Source organism: Aotus nancymaae, unplaced genomic scaffold, assembly GCF_030222135.1.
Source record: "Aotus nancymaae isolate 86718 unplaced genomic scaffold, 86718_ANA_hifiasm-v0.15.2.pri h1tg000011l, whole genome shotgun sequence".
Classification (NCBI taxonomy): Eukaryota; Metazoa; Chordata; class Mammalia; order Primates; family Aotidae; genus Aotus; species Aotus nancymaae.
The window spans coordinates 45,900,864-45,919,702 of NW_026988422.1; the positions used below are offsets into that span (position 1 = coordinate 45,900,864).

Below are 18,839 nucleotides of genomic sequence, written 5' to 3' on the forward strand. Positions count from 1 at the left end.
CAGGAAAAAAAAAGACTCAGTGAAAATGAACAGATATGAGACATATGACCTTCTTTTAAAATCCTGGTCCAGTTTTTGTTAAATATAGTGTATGAAGAGCCACTGTCTGCTGAGAATCATGGCAATTTTATGTGAAAATTTAGATGAGGCACTAACTTTTTGAGTGCATAGGTGATACTCCTTTTTCTATATTAACTCATTTAATTCTCACAATGATATCAAAGTTAAAAAATATTAAGCACAATAGGAAAGAAAAGATAGTTACCATGGTGTATTAGTCTGTTTTTATGCTGTTGATAAAGACGTACCTGAGACTGGGTAATTTATAAAGAAAAAAGAGGTTTAATGGACTCACAGTTCCACGTGGCTGGGGAGACCTCACAATCATGACGGAAGATGAAAGGCATGTCTTACATGACAGCAGACAAGAGAGAACTTGTGTAGGGAAACTCCCCTTTATGAAACCATCAGATCTCATGAGATTTATTCACTTTCATGAGAATAGCATGGGAGAGACCCGCCCCCATGATTCAGTTACCTCCCACCAGGTCCCTCCTGCAACATGTGGGAATCGTGGAAGCTACAATTCAAGATGAGATTTGGGTAGGGACACAGCCAAACCATATTACATGGTATGTCAATTATATTGCAATGAAGATGTTAAAAAACCCAGTTACCTACAGAGGAATCATAGTAAGACTGAGGACAGACTTTTTGACATTAATAGAAAGCAGAGGACAATGTGAAAAGAATATCGAAGCATTGGGAGAAGAATACTCAGCTTAGTAGCATTTTGTTCCCTGACTGAAGGAAAAATAAAGATATTTTCCACCGGATTTGAAAGAATATTTCATTAGAAAAAACAACTAAATGATGCATTTCAGGAAGAAAGAAATTGAAATTAAAAGGAAATAACAAGAAGCAATAAGGAAAAATGAACATATAAATTGGTTAACATGTAAGTAAATAGAAGCCTGCATGGATTGCATAAAGCAAAAACAGGAGCGGTAGTAAAAATGACTAATATTGGGAGTACAGTCACAAAGTGGCAATAAAATTCTAGGCAGAAACTGCATAAATATGGGAAAGGCAGAGAGACTCCATATGATTTTTGACAAGGCTGCCGAGACCATTCAAGGGGAAAAGAATAGTCTATTCAACCAATGATGCTGGAAAAAGTGGATCTCAACCTGCAAAAGAATGAAGTTGGATCCTTACCTAACACCGTACATAAAAATGAACTCAAAATGGATGAACGACCTAAATGTAAGACCTAAAACTATAAAGCTCTTTGAAGAAAACAGGGAAAACCTTTATGACATTGGATTTGGCAGTGATTTCTTAGATATAACAGCAAACACATAGGCAACAAAATTAAAAATAGACAATTGGACTTCATAAAAGTTCAAAAATTTTGTGCATCAAAAGATAAGTAGATCACCCATAGAATGGGAGAAAATATTTGCAAACCATATACTGGATAACAAACTAATATCCAGAATGTATAGAGAACTCCTAAAACTCCACAACAACAAAAGAATGTGATTTTAAAAATCTGATTAAAGACTAGCGTAGACATTCCTCCAAAGTTGATATACAAATGACCAATAGAAGTATGAAAAGATTCTCAAAATCATTAATCGGGAAAATTCAAATCAAAACTACAGTGAGTTACCACCTCACACCTGTTAGGCTGGCTACTATAACATGCACACATGTGCACACACATACAGACACACACACACACACAGAGAATAACAAGCATTAATGAGAATGTGGAGAAATTGGAACCCTTGTCTATTACTGGTAGGAATGTAAAATGGTACAGCTCCTGTGGAAAACAGTATGACAGTTCCTGAAATATGAAAAATAGAATTACCATATAACCCAGCAAATCCATTTGTGGGTATATACTCCAAGGAATTGAAAGCAGGGTCTTAAAGAGAAATTTGTACACTCATGTTCATAACAACATTATTCACTATAGCTAAAATGTGAAATCAACCTAAGTGTCCATTAAGGGATTAATGTGTGAGCAAAATGTGGTATATACACACGAGGAATACTATTCAGCCTTAAAAAGGAAAAAAATTCTGACATATGCTGCAATATGGATGAACCTTGAGGTTCACTTATGCTAAGTGAAATAAGCCAGTCACAAAAAGACAAACACTGTATGATTCCACTTATATGAGGTACTTAGAGTAGAAAAAAAATCATAAAAGCCAGTAAAATGGTGGTTGCCAGGGGATGGAGAGGAAAATGGGGAGTTACTTAACGTATATTACGGAGTTTCAGCTTTTACAAGATGAAAAGAGTTCTGGAGATGGATAATGGTGATGGTTGTATGACATTGTGAATGTATTTAATACCACTGAAATGTACACTTAAATATGTTAAAATGCTCAATTTTGTTATGTGTATTTTAACACAATTTAAAAAAAATTTAAAAAATACACTGGGGAGAGATCAGAGAATATTGCAAACCCAGGTTGTGAGTAAGACATATGACAGCTGGGTGTTTAGACTGATGATGCTTCAAGGAAAAGAAATACTAGTATTACAATGAAGAGATTAGGAGGCTGTATGTATGTGGGAGCAGGGAGTTTATGGGAAATCTCTGTACCTTCTGCTCAATTTCGTTAAGAAACTAAAACTGTTCTAAAATATAAAGTCTATTTAAAAAATTAAGAGATTTAAAAATAGAAGACAGTAGAGATTTTGATTAATTTTAGACATTAAACCAAGTGAACATAATAAAATTTTAATCTTTTAAACTAATAGGGGGAATAAATGAGAATAAAGCAAATAAATTCAATTCAGTAGAAAGCAGAGAAAATATTTCTTAAAGCATAGAAAATGCATGATAAATAGAAAGCACAAACTGAACAATAAATGTAAATCAAAATATATCAGTAGTCATAATAAATATAAAGGGACAAAAATTGCTATGTAAAAGATAGGTAAAAGATTAAGATCTCTCTATTTTTCCCAGTCTTTCCCTGTCCCCTTTCCTCACACCACTTTATAGTATAAACACATTGCAATTTATACTGGGTCCACTTAGCTTTATAATATATAAGTAAGAAAACCATTAATTACCAACAAATTGGGGTTAGCTCAGGAATGCAAGAACGGTTTAATATTAGGAAAATCTGCTAGTGTAATTCACCATATTAACTGGTTTATGAGAAAGACTTATGATGATCTCAGTAGATGCAAATAAAAGCTTTTGATTAAAAAATAAAATTCTTGAAAAAAATTGTGATTATCTCAGTAGATACAAAAAGTTACTTTTGGCAAAATGCACTTTTCATTACTGACAGAAATCTTAGTAGATGTGTAATAGATGTATTAATATAGACTAGGCTATGATGCAGTGACGATTAAACCCTGCTATTTCAGAGGCTTCACACAGCAAATGCTTATTTCTTCTTTGCATTACAGTCCAAAGTAGTCATGTGACTCTTCTCTAAGCTGTAACTCAGGAATATAGGCACTCCCTATTTACTGAGGTGATGATATTCATAATGTGGCCTCCATTATTGTCACGGAAAGGGAAGAAACAGCATGGGAGATTTCTTGCTTGGGTGGGAGTGGTTGAATATAACTATGATTGAAGGTGACATTTATCACTTCTCATATTCCATTTTTCAGAACTCAGTCACATGGCTTAGATAATTCAAATCTGGTGTAAAGACCACACCCTTAATTTGATATTTAACCTGAATTAAATATCACATTATTCACCTGAGACAGTTTATTGGGCCTTTGTGTCTCAAAGCCTTTTAAAATCTCTTTCTTTAGAGATGTGGAATCATTAAACTCTTCCAGCCACAAGAGGTCTGAATTTCTGTATTTTCTCTTTTTTCTTGCATACTGGTCAGTTCCTTCCTAAGCTTAACTTTTCCCCTCTTCCCTCTAAATGCAGCCAGTAGTACTGAATACCTACTTTTACTTTTAACATTCTGTTTTTCAATTTCTTTTTCAAAAGCAACAAACTCATTAGGCACATGTTCTTTATTCTAGTTATAGCAGGTGGCAGTTTTACCATCTCATAATAAGGATTATGATGTCACTGTTATAGCCTTTGCTGTTAGTTTCTTCATTACTTGACACACAACTTCTAGGCCAATCCCCATTCTTATTTTATTTCTATGATAGCAACATTCCATTTCAGGTTACCAATTACTGTATCAGTCACACATTTTCAGGAAATACCAAATATTCCAGGTAAGCTTGGTCAGAAGCTATTATTGGGTTAAACATTGGAAGACAAGGGAGTAAAGATCAGGAAGACTGTTTTCTGGAAGTTCAGGAGTACAAAGCATAACAGGAAAGATGTCAGTAGGCTCTAAACTGTGTGCACACAAAACAGGTGATTTTTATAGGGATCGTTGATCACTATAGGCAAAATTTTTCCATTCTCATCTACTAATGATCACTATGGGCAAAATTTTTCTATTGTCATTTACTAATGCCTACACATGCCTGCAACTCTTTCTAGGGAACTGGGGCTCTCTTTCCTTCCACTTTCCTGTCTCTTGCAAATAGCGTTCATTAGTGGAACCTTAATGATAAGAGATTTAGGGGAATGTAATTTTAGGGATTTATATCTTTCACCCAGGAAAGATCTTAGAATGGTGGATGTGGTAGTAAATATCAGTAACTAATCATGTGGCACAGAGAAGAACTTGCTCAACTTCACAGTGGATATTTTAAGGAAATCTTTACCAATTATCATTCTTAATCCTCAAATCCCTTTATAGTCAGAAGCAAAATAAGCATTCCCACCATCAATTTTGTTTAATATTATACTGGAAGCTTGAGGCAGTTCAGTAGAATAAGAGAAATAAATATATATTTAAAGATTTAAAGGAAGAAATAAAGCTGCCATTATTTGCAGCAAATGATTATCAACATTAAAAATAAAAATCTGTAAAATAATATTTCTTATATAAAGTCAGTTGTGTTATAATACATCAGCAACAATCAGAAAGTGGAGCTTTAAAACATTACTATGTATAATAGCAACAAAATATCTGAGATACCAAAAGATAATAAAAGATGAATATGAAAATCATAGAAAAATAACAGAACTTTATGAAAGACACAAAGGGAAACTATACATATACACACAGACACACACACACATCTATATATACTATGTTCATTAGCAAGAACAAGCCATATTGTAAAAACAATTTTTTTTCAAATTAATCTATACGTCCAGTACAATAACAATCAGAATCCTAAGTGTTTCTTAGTATTTTTGCTGTAATTTGTTTTTTTTAATCTTGTTTTGTTTTTTACAGAACTTGGCAAGCTCAGTCTAAAATTCATATGCAAGAGCCAATTAAACCCAGCAAGAGATTAGAATAACTAAAATAGCTTTTAAAAAGATGGTAGAGGGATTATCCCTAGCAGATATCAAGACATATTATAAAATGATGATAATAAATATTCTCAGACTTAGTGAAAGACACCAAAGCTTGGAAACTTGATATTTGACAGACATGCTATTACAACTTAGTGAGGAGACAATAGATTATTTAATGAATAATCCTTCCCATATAGAAAAAAAATTAGATCCCTACCTCACACCACATGCAAAGCTCATTTACAGCTGTATTAAAAATCAAATGTGAAAAACCAGATCTTAAGATTCAGAAGATAATATGGGAGACTGTTGAGTTTGGGTAGGGTTTCTTTAAAAAAGCATCAACTTAAAAGAAGACACCAATAAACCTGATTCCACAAAATTTAAAACATTTGCACTGCAAATGACTATAAATGAAGCTGAAAGGCAGGTAGAAGGTATTTGCAATTAACATAACTAGCAAAGATTTGTGTCTAGAATTTGTAAAGAGCACAGCCATTCACTCCTAGGTATATCTTAGAGAAATTTTTGAATATTCGTATAATGCAAAATAGAGAAAAATGTTCACTGAAATATTTTTAATTTTTGGTAATTATAAGCAATTAAATGTCCATTAATTAAGAGAATGGAAAAATGAATTATAATTTATTAATACACTGGAATATTATACACAAGGTAAAATAAATGAATCACATACATGTATACATAGAGATAATATAAAATAATGGAAAATTAAATAATTTTTTGAAAGACATAAACCACAATGTTAAATTTTTCTAATGTGAAAAATTCTATTAAATATATTTTGTACACCTGTATTTACATCTATTTATATAGTAAAAGTTTAAAAACAGACATGAAAATGAAAAACTCCAAATCCAAGATAGTAGTTACCTTTGGTGAGAAAAGAAGTTGGACAGGATCAAAGAGGGAAACTAAAGGGTCTTTAATTGCAATGTTTTATTTCTTAAAAATCAATCAAGCAGAAACATTAGTAGTATATATGAGAAATTCTAAATATCCTGTCAGTATATGTGATATTATTTTTTCTCATATACATTTAAAATCCTTTATACATATTAATAAAAGAGAAGGGAAGGTTAAATGGCCAAATTTCTTTCTCTTGCCCTGTATCCCAGAGAATCATCGTTCTTCTGACCCCTAGGCCAAGGCTCAGCTCAGCAATTGGTAGAAAATTATGCTGCAAATAGGTAGTTATTTTGTGTGGGCTATATAACTAACTACTGGGTACCATGTTGTTTCTTTGGAAAAATGCCTTCTGAGTTCCAAATAACATACTTTCGTGCCATAATAATTTAGGGATTATGTACTATTATAAATATTTTAGTACAAGTGGCATCTTCCTTTAACAAGAAAAAGGCAAGTGACTAGTAAAGTAGTTGACAAGGCTGTCAAAGGATTATGACCCATTCAATGTTTTGCTAATGGTTCTGAGTTACTAAAGATACTGTAAAGCTTTCTGAATCATCACCAGAAGTGAAAATACTCCTCATCATTGTTTTGTTGCCACTATTACCAGTTTCCAAAGATTAAAACAGAGCTTATTTAAATGGTATATTTACTTAGCTAGAGTCTTTCTCCATTCATTCTGACTGGTGTTCATCAGAGTAAGTCACTGAATCCCAAAAGACTCTGGCCACGTTCTCCAACTATTCCATAGAAGAAGAATTTCCTGGACACAGCCTCTGCTCTGGAAGTTAAGAAGTAAGTGCATTATTAGTGTTAATAGAAGTTTCCCTTTTGAAGTAGAACAATGAACATTTTCCTTCCTTTGGTCTGGTGTCTTCAGACTGGATTGCTTATAAGATTATTATTATTATTTCTCTGAGTTATACACATACAATCCAACTTCAGTGATAGTGGTTTGGTAGTAAGTGGCCTTTCTCATAATTAGGAAATACTCTTATGACAGGATAAAGCTTAAAATGGCTCTCTTTGTGAAATGAACATGCTTTTGCTTGCAAGATTAACCCAATTCCCACTGCTATACCTGGCAGCAGAATTGCCCAATCAGTTTGGTGACTGGATTGAACTTTTTCTACAGGAATCATGTAGCTATGCAGCTTCAGAAACACAAATCCACTCCCTCATTGCTGGTTTTCTGACAGCTTTTCTGTAGAACAGTTTGAAGAGTAGAGAACCCTGTTTCTGAGAGAGAGAAGTGTTTTCACACCTGATGTGTAATTTCACACCTTGTGTTTCTCAGCAGATAAGTGCATAAAATAACACATCAAACTGGAATAGAAAAAGATCAACATAGAAAACTGCAGGTTGTAATTGTTTCCTATCTTACAGTGCTCTTGGAGAGAACAGTAAATTACAGAGATCTGCGTTTATGCTTTAAAAACTTTGACTGGTCGTTAGGTGGGAAAATGAGGAGTAAACACTAATCAGCTTGCTGCCTGCATCGAACAGAATGTACAGAATGACAGAATTTGGGAAACACCCTAACATTTTGATTTTTTAAGAGAATAGTGTGCACATGTCAATAGTAAAATTTGTAGATAAAGGTCAGGACATTTATACATTGATTTTAATAAAAATGTAATTGAGGAGGTAATTATTTTATGATGGTTCCATTCAGGAATTTTAGCAAAAGGAGATCATGTTGGTAAAATTTGTATGTTCTCTTTCCTTTATATAATGAGGCTAGTCACTGTTTTCTGGCATTCTAGTGAAGGGGTTATACAATGAGGAGGTTTAGCTTCATTGCACAAGTTTGAAAACTTGAGACAGAAAGAAAAAGAAAGTTGAGCTTCCTGACTAGGCATGAACATTCATTATAAAATATTTATTGAATGTCTAGTGCATGGTAGGCATGAGCTAGGCATCAGATGTACAGTGGTTAATAAGGCAATCCCTCTCTCTACCATTGGGAAACTATGTCTTTGCAGATGAGTAAATAGGCAGTGATAATACTGGTGATAAGTGCTGAGACAGGCTAAAACTAGGTTTTAATAGAGACTATGTGATGGTTATCGGAACTGGTAGGAGTGAAGGAAAAAGGTCTGAAAGGTCAGCAAATATTCCCAGATAAAGTGATATCCAAACTGAACTTAATGAACAAAAGTCATAGGAGGCTGAGCATCAGTTGGGATGTCAGAGCATGAGCATATACAGATGAGAAAGGGAAGGAGAACAAATTGGGCTGGACGAAAGAAGGAAGTTTGATGTAGTAGAATGCAGTGTATAATGGCAGCAGTGGTAAGCAATGAGACTAGAAGATAGGGCTAAAGAAGAGAGACTACACCAAGAAATTGAGCTTTTATCCTGAGACTAGTGGAAAGTATTGAAGACTTCGTTTATGTTTATTAGTGAGAGTGACATGGCCAGATCTGCATTTTACAGAGATCACTCTGGCAATCCCCTGACTAGGAGGTCAGTGAGGAAATGTGCAGTAATATAGGTGAGAAATGCTGGTGACCTGAGCTTAAGTGTACACGGAGTTCAGAGGCGCTGGGGATGGGAAGAAGTGGGTAGGTTTGGGAGCTGTTTCGGAGGTAGAATCAACAGAACTTGGTTACTGGGTGGACTGCGAATGAGGAAGTGGGCCTTGTGAAAAATGAGGTTCTGATTTCTGACTTGGATAATTGGGTAAATGATGCTACTATTCACAGGGATGGGGAACACTGGAACAGCAAATGTTTAGAGTTGGGGACATATTGACTGTGAGATGTGTGTAGGATTTCAAGGGAAGTGCAGTATTCAGTTGGATCTTGAGTTTGGGAGAGAAGTCTAGGCCAGACCTATGGACTTAGTAGATGTCACTGAAACTATGGGAGTGGATGAGATGGTCCAAAGGATATGTATGTAGACTGCCTGGGCAACATAGGGAGACCCTATTTCTACAGAAAAAAATTTAAAATTAGCTGGGCATGGTAATACATGCCTGTGGTTCCAGCTACTCAGGAGGCTGATGGGGGAGGATCGCTTTGGTCCCAGAAGTTAAGGCTGGAGTGAGCTGTGATCATGCCACTGTACAGCCTGGGCAACAGAGCAAGACCCTGTCTGTCTGTCTGTCTGTCTGTCTGTCTGTTTCTCTCCCTCTCCCTCCCCCGCTACACATGAATATGTAGAGAGTGAGAAGAGATTTCTCCAATTTAGGCATAAAATAGCAATTTGACTATGAAAAAAACCATGTAGAGCAAAATGTGTATATTTATCTTGTTACATAAATAAATGCAGATGAAGAACTGTGCCTGCCCACAAACACCATTGCACATATGCCTGTGCTCTTATGTATACACGCTGTGCATGGAGAGGTGCTAATGAACATCAGCAATGTGTGCTGGACAGTGAGCCACATGAAACATTAGGCATTCAAGGTAATAATTCCCTTCCTTAATAATTCACACAAGATGTGTTGCCCAACAGCAGGAACCAGGGTTAAGGATAATGATCTGTATGTTGAAAAGAGAAATTTGTAGCCCATATAAATGTTACAACTAATCTAGCCAACAGAGAGCACTAATGTTTCTCATCTTCCCCCACCCCCCTTTTTTTTGTCTTAGATACATATGGAAAACTCTTTCTCCTCAATTCCGTGGGTCAAGAGATGTCCCGCTGCAAGACATCCATTCGGCGTGGTCAACCCAATCCTGTCTATAAGGAGACCTTTGTTTTCCAGGTGGCCCTCTTTCAGCTGTCTGATGTCACGTTGATGATTTCCGTTTATAACAGGCGTACTATGAAGCGTAAAGAGATGATTGGCTGGATTGCCCTGGGCCAGAACAGCAGTGGAGAGGAGGAGCAAGATCATTGGGAGGAGATGAAGGAAACCAAAGGCCAGCAGATCTGCAGATGGCACGCTTTGCTGGAATCCTAGGTTTGCTTACCTGCATTTGTGTGCTGTGTCTACCTTGGTTACCTGTGTTGCTGTCTACTGACACCAAGTCAGTGTGTCCTGGCAAGGGTTTCAAAAACAGAATCCACTGACCCCTAGGACATTGTGAGTGGGAGTTTCGGGTTTCTCAGTGGTTTGATTTGGATTTAAATATTGTAAGTTTAAAAACCCACATACACAGTGAAGTGTCCATATGGAAAGTGTTATACCACAGATGAGTTAATTTGTGCCAATAGATCATCAAGTTTTGGTTCAGGGCATGGGGTGAAGCTTCTCCTGCTATCTTTGTTTGCTTGAAGAGTAACCTGAGATTGCAAGGGAGCTGTTAAATGTTACCATTTGCAACCATTTATGTGGATGAATCAGAATTTTCTTAATATGGTACAAAAAAACCTCCAAAATATAGAAATGAATCAGATGCTGAGGCTCATAGAAGAATCTAACTTTAATCCGTAAACTCTTATTTCACATTTTTCTCTTTATCAAAGAAACCTGAGCAATTGCTTAGTCACTTATTTACCTAACAAGTAAATATTATAAACTTGCACTTATAAAATAAATATTTATTAATTAAATACCTCTTTTATCTTATATTTTATGGTTTCTATGAGTTTGGTTAAATGAATCATTTTGAAGCAAGAAAAGAGTTCGGAAACTACTGTTTTAAGACAACTTATCTCCTTTTGAATATGTAAGATTTCAAACTTGTAACTTTTAAGGTTTTTATGCTGTCTTTCTCAGCCAATATGTTCTTACAGATAAGAAGAAAACAAAAAAAAAAAAGCAAAACGAAACTATTTCAGTCATAGATTTATTGATTTTTCTGATTCTGGTGTTCTTTTGGATTATACTTTTTCTATGTTCAATTATATATACTCATATATTAATATTTTGAATGTACTGCATGTAAACCATGCTCTTTTTAAATTGAGTATTTTCCATCACTAGAGCATAGTAAATTGCACACAGTGGGTCTTTAATAAATATCGATTTGAGTGACTCTTCCAAGTGAACATGTTGTGACACCTGTGAGTGAAGAATTATTTCCAGCTTGTGTGGAATGACATAAAATTTTTCTTTGAGCATTTGAAGTGCCTATAACTGTCATTTTTTATGGCATTCGCAGCAGCATATATTAGTCACTAGTTGCAATCTGGGCATGTGCCGTTGAGAACACTGATCTTGTGTGGTTATGAGCATGGGATTTTACTTACTACTTACTTTTACATATTTATGCAGTGCATGTTTATTTTCCTTATTCTTAGGCCTGGGCCTTTAATTTCAATTACTTACAATTGGCAGTAATAAAAAAGTAGGGAAAGAATATATGTACATTTACCCCTGTGCTCAATGTGCAGCTCTTCTGAGCAATTGCTCAGTCACTTATTTTTAGTTTCTGTGTTTCATTGTGGACTTTTTCCTGTCTGTGGGAAGAGTGATAGCTAGTGATGGCTGTGTACAGTTAAAAACACATAACTCCTCCTCAGCGCCACGTTTTGACAGATTGTAAGCGTAGGCTGTAACACTTGAAGAACATATTTATTCCTTACAGTGTGTAATGGTTATCCTGACAAACCCAGACTAGGGCACAGGATAACTCTACTATGCTTTCAGGGTTCAGTCTTTGAACGAAATGATTTCATATGGAAGAATGAGAATTTTCCAAATAAATTAATACCTTAAATACTTTTCAGGTCGTGGGAGTTTCATATATACGACTGCTCAGTTATTAGGAATAAGTAATAAAACCATGCTTCTGTGGGTTTTTTACCCTACCTTTCTTTGGGAGACCTCAGAGTGCTTTTCCAGCATTATATCCATTAACTGCTGAGTGGTCTTTGCAGCGTGGCTAAGTCATTGAGTAGAACTGAGTGTGATTGATTAAGTAGCGGCACAAAGAATTGGCTTTTCACATCTCTTACTCTTTATGCCTTGTGTTTAAAGGGAAGTAGAACAGCCTCGCTATGCTTTCCTTTATGCAGTAACATAATAGCAGCATTCATTTTCAAATTTACATTTGAAAAAAATCTGTGTATATTGTACAGACAGCCCTGAATTTTTCCCTCTGACATTTTCCTACTCTACATGATGCTGCATCCTTGTTTCATGATACCCAATAATCACCTATACTTCATTTTCTGTTCCCAAGACCCACCCTTTCTTAAGGTTTTCTGCTGGTGTAATGAAGATATTGGTGTGCCTCATCTGCCTTCCACTGGTCTGCTTATGATACAGTTTACAGGAAGGAGCATTTTAAGGGAAGGAATGCCTGAAAAGCATTTTTTTATTTTTATAATTTTACCGTGTTGGTGCTACTCACCAAATAGGATGCATGTGCATCTTGAATATACATCAACATTCACCCTCAGCTGATTGTATAAATCTAAAATGCTGAAGCCAAGATACATTATAATATGTGGCTGATTTTTTTACCTTGATTTGAAATTCTAGTTTAGTAAGATCTTTTGATTTTGTGCACTTACACTCCCTTATTTTCTTGGCAAAGTCTAGACATAAATGCATTTAACATGTTTTTCGCTTGAGCTTTTACATTTGGTTTTCAAAAGAGTTATGAAAGATAATTAGTTGGTTCTGCAGTGAAAAAAGCCTGCTTTTGCCTGTTTCTTCTAGCTAATGATTAATATCTCATTGGGAGATTTCACGTTGACGCAGCACTGGTTTTTGTTGCATGAGTAGGTCTTTCAGCGATTTTGCCTGAAGAGCATGCTTTCAAAATAATATTGTTAAGAGTAAATGATGCGCTGGGTTTATGGAAATCTGCTTTATAGTGTGCCTTCTTTTCTGGTGTGAGTCTGCACTGAATTGAGAAATGCTAGTTTCACCAATTATGGTGGTGGCTGTTGTACTCCCTGCTCCTCTCTGACTATTGTTGAATTTTTAAATGGACCATTCACCAGGCAGCCAAACACCTGCTCTCCGTTCCCTCTCCTTCACTGGCTCCCAGTCTGATGCATAGTTGTTTTGGACTCTGTTTTAGCTGATGCTGCATAACTGTTGGAGGTGGGGGTGTCTTGCCTTCCCTAACATAAGAAGAATTTGTAATGCCTTTGGATGTGTTATACTCGGCATTCCACCCGCATGAAATCTGGGAAAGAATCATCACCATGTTTGTGAGAGGGAAAAGAGTGTAGTATTGCATAGTCATTCACTTTAGGCACTATTAATTCTGACATCCTTCATTGACAATTAACTGACATCAAATGTCAATATTCTCCATAGTCTTAGGTGCTAGTGGCCGAAACACAGCTTCTGGTTTTTCAATGTGTAGATTTCATAATATTTTACGAATTATTGTTACCTCTTGGGCAGTCACTGTGCTTTAGATGATCTTATCGGAGAACCAAAATTCTTTTCTTTCCAGATGAAGTACTATTTAAGCAGTAACTAGCATCAGGTTAAATAAAAGTGCTTCTCTGATATCCACCAATTTGATTTAATTGACGATTCAGTGTGGACATCTCTGTGGGTTTCCTAAAAACCTGGCTATCCTTTTGCAGCAGAGGACTTAGTATATTAAAAGCAGAAAAGTGAGTAGGAAAGGATTATTTGTAAATGTCATAAAACCAGATGGAGGCATATTCTTTACTGATAAAGAAACAGGATTAGAACACGCATGCGGTGTCTCCTTTTACTTTTGAGGAAACTATGGTTAAAGAACATTCCATTCTATTTAAGACAGATGATAGTCCTGAAATGGCAAAAGTATTTTTGTCTCAAAAATTGTTCATTTAGGCAAAGCCATTTACAACAGAATAAAGACCAAAAGGTTATATGGCATGCCTATGGAAAAATTAAAGAATAAATAAATGTGTTGGATGCATTTAGCATCCTCCAGGGAGTGGTATGCAAGGAGAGTAAACTAATAAGCCTAAAGACATTTCAACTAGCTATCACATTTCTAAAAATTGTAGAATTCTGAAAGATATTTAAAGATGAAAGAAATGAAACTGTTCTAAAACAATGAGATTGGCATAGCGCAGCGAAGTTGGCACAAACTGTGATCTTAGCCTGGGTTTACATGAAACTCTGCTGTGTGGCCTTAAGAAAATTACTTAGCCAGCCTGTGTCCTGGTTTCTTCAACTGGAAAATGGAAATAATACCTACCTCATTAGGTGTCTTAAAAGATATCAGTGAAATCACAGATGTCATGTGCCTACCATAGAGCCTGGCATGGAGTTAGCATTCCATAGTTCCTCCTCACAGTCATGCTTGAAAAAGAAAATATTGAAGGTGTATCTTCTCTTTCTAGCAAAAGTTATTATAACACACGAGAAAAATGAAAACCAATTTTCAGATAACTGTAAAAAGGAGAGGCTCATGAAGCCAGGCTGGATTTATAAATAAAGAGGCTTCATTGGGACAGCCTAATCAGAGATAAGCCTGGTATGTGGAGGAAACTGAGCCTAATAGCGTCCAACTGTGGTATAACCAAGTCTTTGTATTTATCTCCTTCGTTTGGAGGGAGTGCAAAACCTTGATGGTTTGTGTGTACCTCTTGCTGGATCAGGCCTCTCCTTGTCCCCAGCTCTCCTATTCACACATGGACAAGGCACCTTGTTGCCGTCATCAAAAGAGTTGGTGATAACGGCAGTTTGACTACATATTTCAATTTCGATCCAAAAAAGTAACATAAGTGATGTGATATTATACTGACACTCTTTAAAAAATGGGTAACACTTTCTTTAAAACCTACATTATATATCCATTTTACATCCTGATAGGCAAACATTTTACAATAGTCTAATAGCACAGCTCTCAAACTTACCTGACTGGAATGCTCTATTCAGAACAAATTACTTATCACTGTTTCCTTATGAGATCATAATGAAAGAAATTCTATCAGTCGATACTTCTTTTTAAAATGGTTTTTAAGAGTGGCTTGTTGATATAATAGAATATTCACTTGTTCTCAAGTGATTTAGACCTTGAGTAAAGAGGAGAGTTTCTGGAGAATTTAGAAAAATCTTTGTTGACATTTAATCTAGAGAAGTCTTCAGGAGCAAACCACTTCCAGTTTAGTGTAACCAGGTGCCATGAATCAGTCATGTGCTACTTGTGGTTTTAAACAAAACACAATCTGGGATGGGGAAGTGCGAGGCTACACTCCTAATATCATCAGATTGCCAAAGTACTGTTTTGAGTCCTAGGTATCCCAATTAAGGAGAAACATGAAGACATTGAAGAATCACTTAGCCTAGGGCTTTTAGTAGAGAATAATTAAACACGTAGGGAAGGTGAAGGAGTTAGATGCGAGGGGAGAAGGCTGTGGAGTGATTTCTGGTAACAATGATCCAGAAGTTCTAACCAGGGGGATGGCGCACACTTTCTCTTCTTGACCACACGGATAAATTTCAGAGTATCCCCCTAAATCGAGTCTGGAGAATTATGTCAAGGTTGTTTCTCATTAATTCAAATTGTATTCATTGTCTAGCACTATGCTATTTGGGGTGGCACAGAACTTAAAATCATAGATTTCAGATAGATTTCAGAGCATCCCCCTAAATCAAGTCTAGAGAATTAAGTCAAGGTTGTTTCTCATTAATTCAAAATGTATTCATTGTCTAGAACTATGCTATTTGGGCTGGCACAGAACTGAAAATCTCTGTGGAGTGCTATGAGTGCACATTGAAGCCGTTAGTCATCATTATACAATAATGCTTACCAATATACAATTGTTAAGTTAGTCTAACTGTATGCCATAAAAAGGAGAGTTCCTTGTTATGAGTATTGGAAGAAGGCGAAACAAGTTGGCTGAATTTATTGGGGTAAGTGTCTAGGAAGCCTTGGACTGGCAGTGAGCCTTGGTTGCATTATAGGGGCAATTGCCAAGGTGGGGATGGGGGTAGGGAGTCACAGAATCATCATCTTTGGAAATTTTTTAAAGTAGACAATTGTGTTTGAATCTTGGTTCTGTCTAAAGAAGAATGGGAGGACACCCAGGAATATACCCTTTATAAAGTTCCTTCTAAGTCTAATATTTATGTGCAACGTTAAAAAAGAATCAACAATAATAACACTCCAGGCCTGTCCTCTTCCACTGTGGACATTTTTTCCACATTGATTTTTCTCTGCATCATAGAAAGTTTTCTCTGAAGAGTTCCTATTTCGGTTTTGTTTAGGGCTTTGGGGATGCCGGCAGGCTCAGGGGGAGTTTCCTCTCCTATGGTGCTTCCACTGTTTTTGTTTCCTTGGGTCACAAAACAGTATCCTAGACACATAGACAATAATCACCTTATTTATATCCACTGTGGAACCTGTGAAACAGCTCGAGGCTTTATGGAACAAGCTCATAGACAGACATGGAGGTCTGAGGCCCTTCTTAGAATGAAGCTGCTCAGTCGCTGACTGCTTTCCACTAATGCTGCCTTAAGGTTTCTCTGGGAGAGTTTATACTTCATGCCTTTGAGTGACAGTGTTAACTGTTTTGAGGATGATGAGAAGGCTGACTTCCCATTGTATTACCATATATATGTATTACTTTTGTTTACTTCATTTACCCCTGGAAGTATCTGGTTGCTGTTTTTTTGTTTTAGTTTATACAAAATTTATTCATTCAAAAAGACCTTTCTAGTTTGGGCGTGGTGGCTCACGCCTGGAATTTCAGCACTTTGAGAGGCCAAGATGGGAGAACAGCTTGTGTCCAGGATTCCTAGACCAGCCTGGGCAACATAGTGAGATCTCGTCTCTACAAAATATCAAAAATTTGCCAGGTGTGGTGGTGTGCACCTATAGTTCCAGCTACTCAGGAGGCTGAGGTGGGAGGATCATTTGAACCTGTGAGGTTGAGGCTGCAGCGAGCTATAATCATGCCACTGCATTCAGCCTGGATAGCAGAGTGAGACTCTGTCTAAAAAAGAAAACAAAACAAAAAACAAAAAACAAAAAGAAAACAAGAACTTTATTTAAAGTGTAAATGTTTCAGACTTGGGTTGGAGAAAGGCAGATGGATAAAACAATATTTTAAGTTCAATAATTTCTTTTTGTCTAAATATTCTTTTTAAAAACTAGATTCTGTTAAGAAATCCAGGTAAACAATCTTTTATTAACCTTGAATTTTTGGCTTAATGTATTTTTGTAATTGTCTCTTTCCCACTTTGACAGACAGAGGATTTAGGGAAGGTGAAAGTTATTGCCCTGTCTCTAATTAAGAAATAGATATGCTTATTTGTCAGTCTACGCTTCCATTCAAAATAAGTGCTTACATTTTGTATCTGGGGAAGAAATGCAGCATTCCATTTCAGCAGTGAAAAGAGTTATAGCATCAAATGGGATATTTAGTATTCTGACTTTTATAATTAAATACTGAATGCTGTTTGCAAGTCAGTAAGTTAGAACCTGGAATGCTAAGTCTGTACAAACTTGACACATTTCTTCCAAGCTCTGTGTTTTAATAGTCAAAGGCATTGCTATCCTTTGCTTTTTGAAAGAGTGAAATGGAAACAGTAGCTGCTAGATAAAGAGGTGACAATCTAAAGAAAGAGCCCTGCTTACCTCTCTGTGACTACAACTAGTCTTAAAAACTGAATACATTTGGGGCATCCTTATGAAATAGGTAAAGGTCAACACTGGGAGTGTCCCTACCTTGGCAGATGGAGCAATACTTTTTCTCCAGACTCAGCCAATTTTTAAAGCAGGAGTTTTCCAATGGATTTATTGCTTATAATTCTACTAAACATGTCTTACTCCATGCAAATTAGCTCAAAATCTTTGATGGCCTAAAAATTCTTACTGAAAGCAAGTTTTTAGTGTTTCCCAGTTCATAGTCTATAATAAAAAAGTGCACATATCCTGTTTAATAAAGACCTTGATGTTTGAGAATATCAGAAGTCTGCCAGTAAAAACTCTGATTGAGGAACATGTACATTAGAAGATATTTTTATGTAAGTTATTTTAAGATAGTTGCATTTTAGGGCCATGTTTCTTTGTTGAAAGTATTTCTTTGTCAAGTTCCTTATAGCCAATGCCTTGACCAAAGCTTACTAATTTTGCCACATTTCCTTGTGGGTTATAATAATCTTTATTCATTCACAACTCTACCAAATTATAATACAGTTTTTTATTATGCCACCATACAAATGTGGCTGCAAATTCGATTTTATTGTGAAATACAAAGTCCTTTCCAGAATTTTAAAACTTAATTTCAAGATAGATTTTAAGTTTGTGAACAAGAAATTAGGATTTGCATACCTTCTTATTTCTCTTATAATATTTTCTGTTATAGTATTGGGATAAGATTTGACCTGTATTTTCAGGTAAAAGCTGGTCTTTGAGATCTACTTTTTAAGAAATTAATAAATTTTATCTTTTAGAGTTTTAGGTTCACAACAAAACTGATCATAAAATATAGAGAGTTCTCATTATACTCCACACACAACCCTCTCTCCCATGAATGTTTTGAACACCACACTGCTGTATTTGTTACAGTTGATGAACCTCCACTGAATATCATTATCACCCAAAGTACATAGTTCATATTAAGGTTCATTCCTGGTGTTGTGTATTTTATGGGTTTCGACCAATGTACAATGACATATATCCATTATTGTAGTATCATACAGAGGATTTTCACTGCC

General features: G+C 35.8%; 1 protein-coding gene across 1 annotated transcript in view; it reads left to right on the plus strand.

The window, feature by feature from the left end:
* Positions 1-17,118, plus strand: part of SYT16 (synaptotagmin 16) — a 103,993-nt gene extending 86,875 nt beyond the window's left edge. The window contains exon 6 of the mRNA XM_012439654.2: positions 9,913-17,118. Coding sequence (XP_012295077.1) covers positions 9,913-10,226 — 314 coding nt within the window. The 3' untranslated portion in view covers positions 10,227-17,118. The remainder of the gene's footprint in view (positions 1-9,912) is intronic.
* The last annotated feature ends 1,721 nt before the right edge of the window (positions 17,119-18,839 follow it).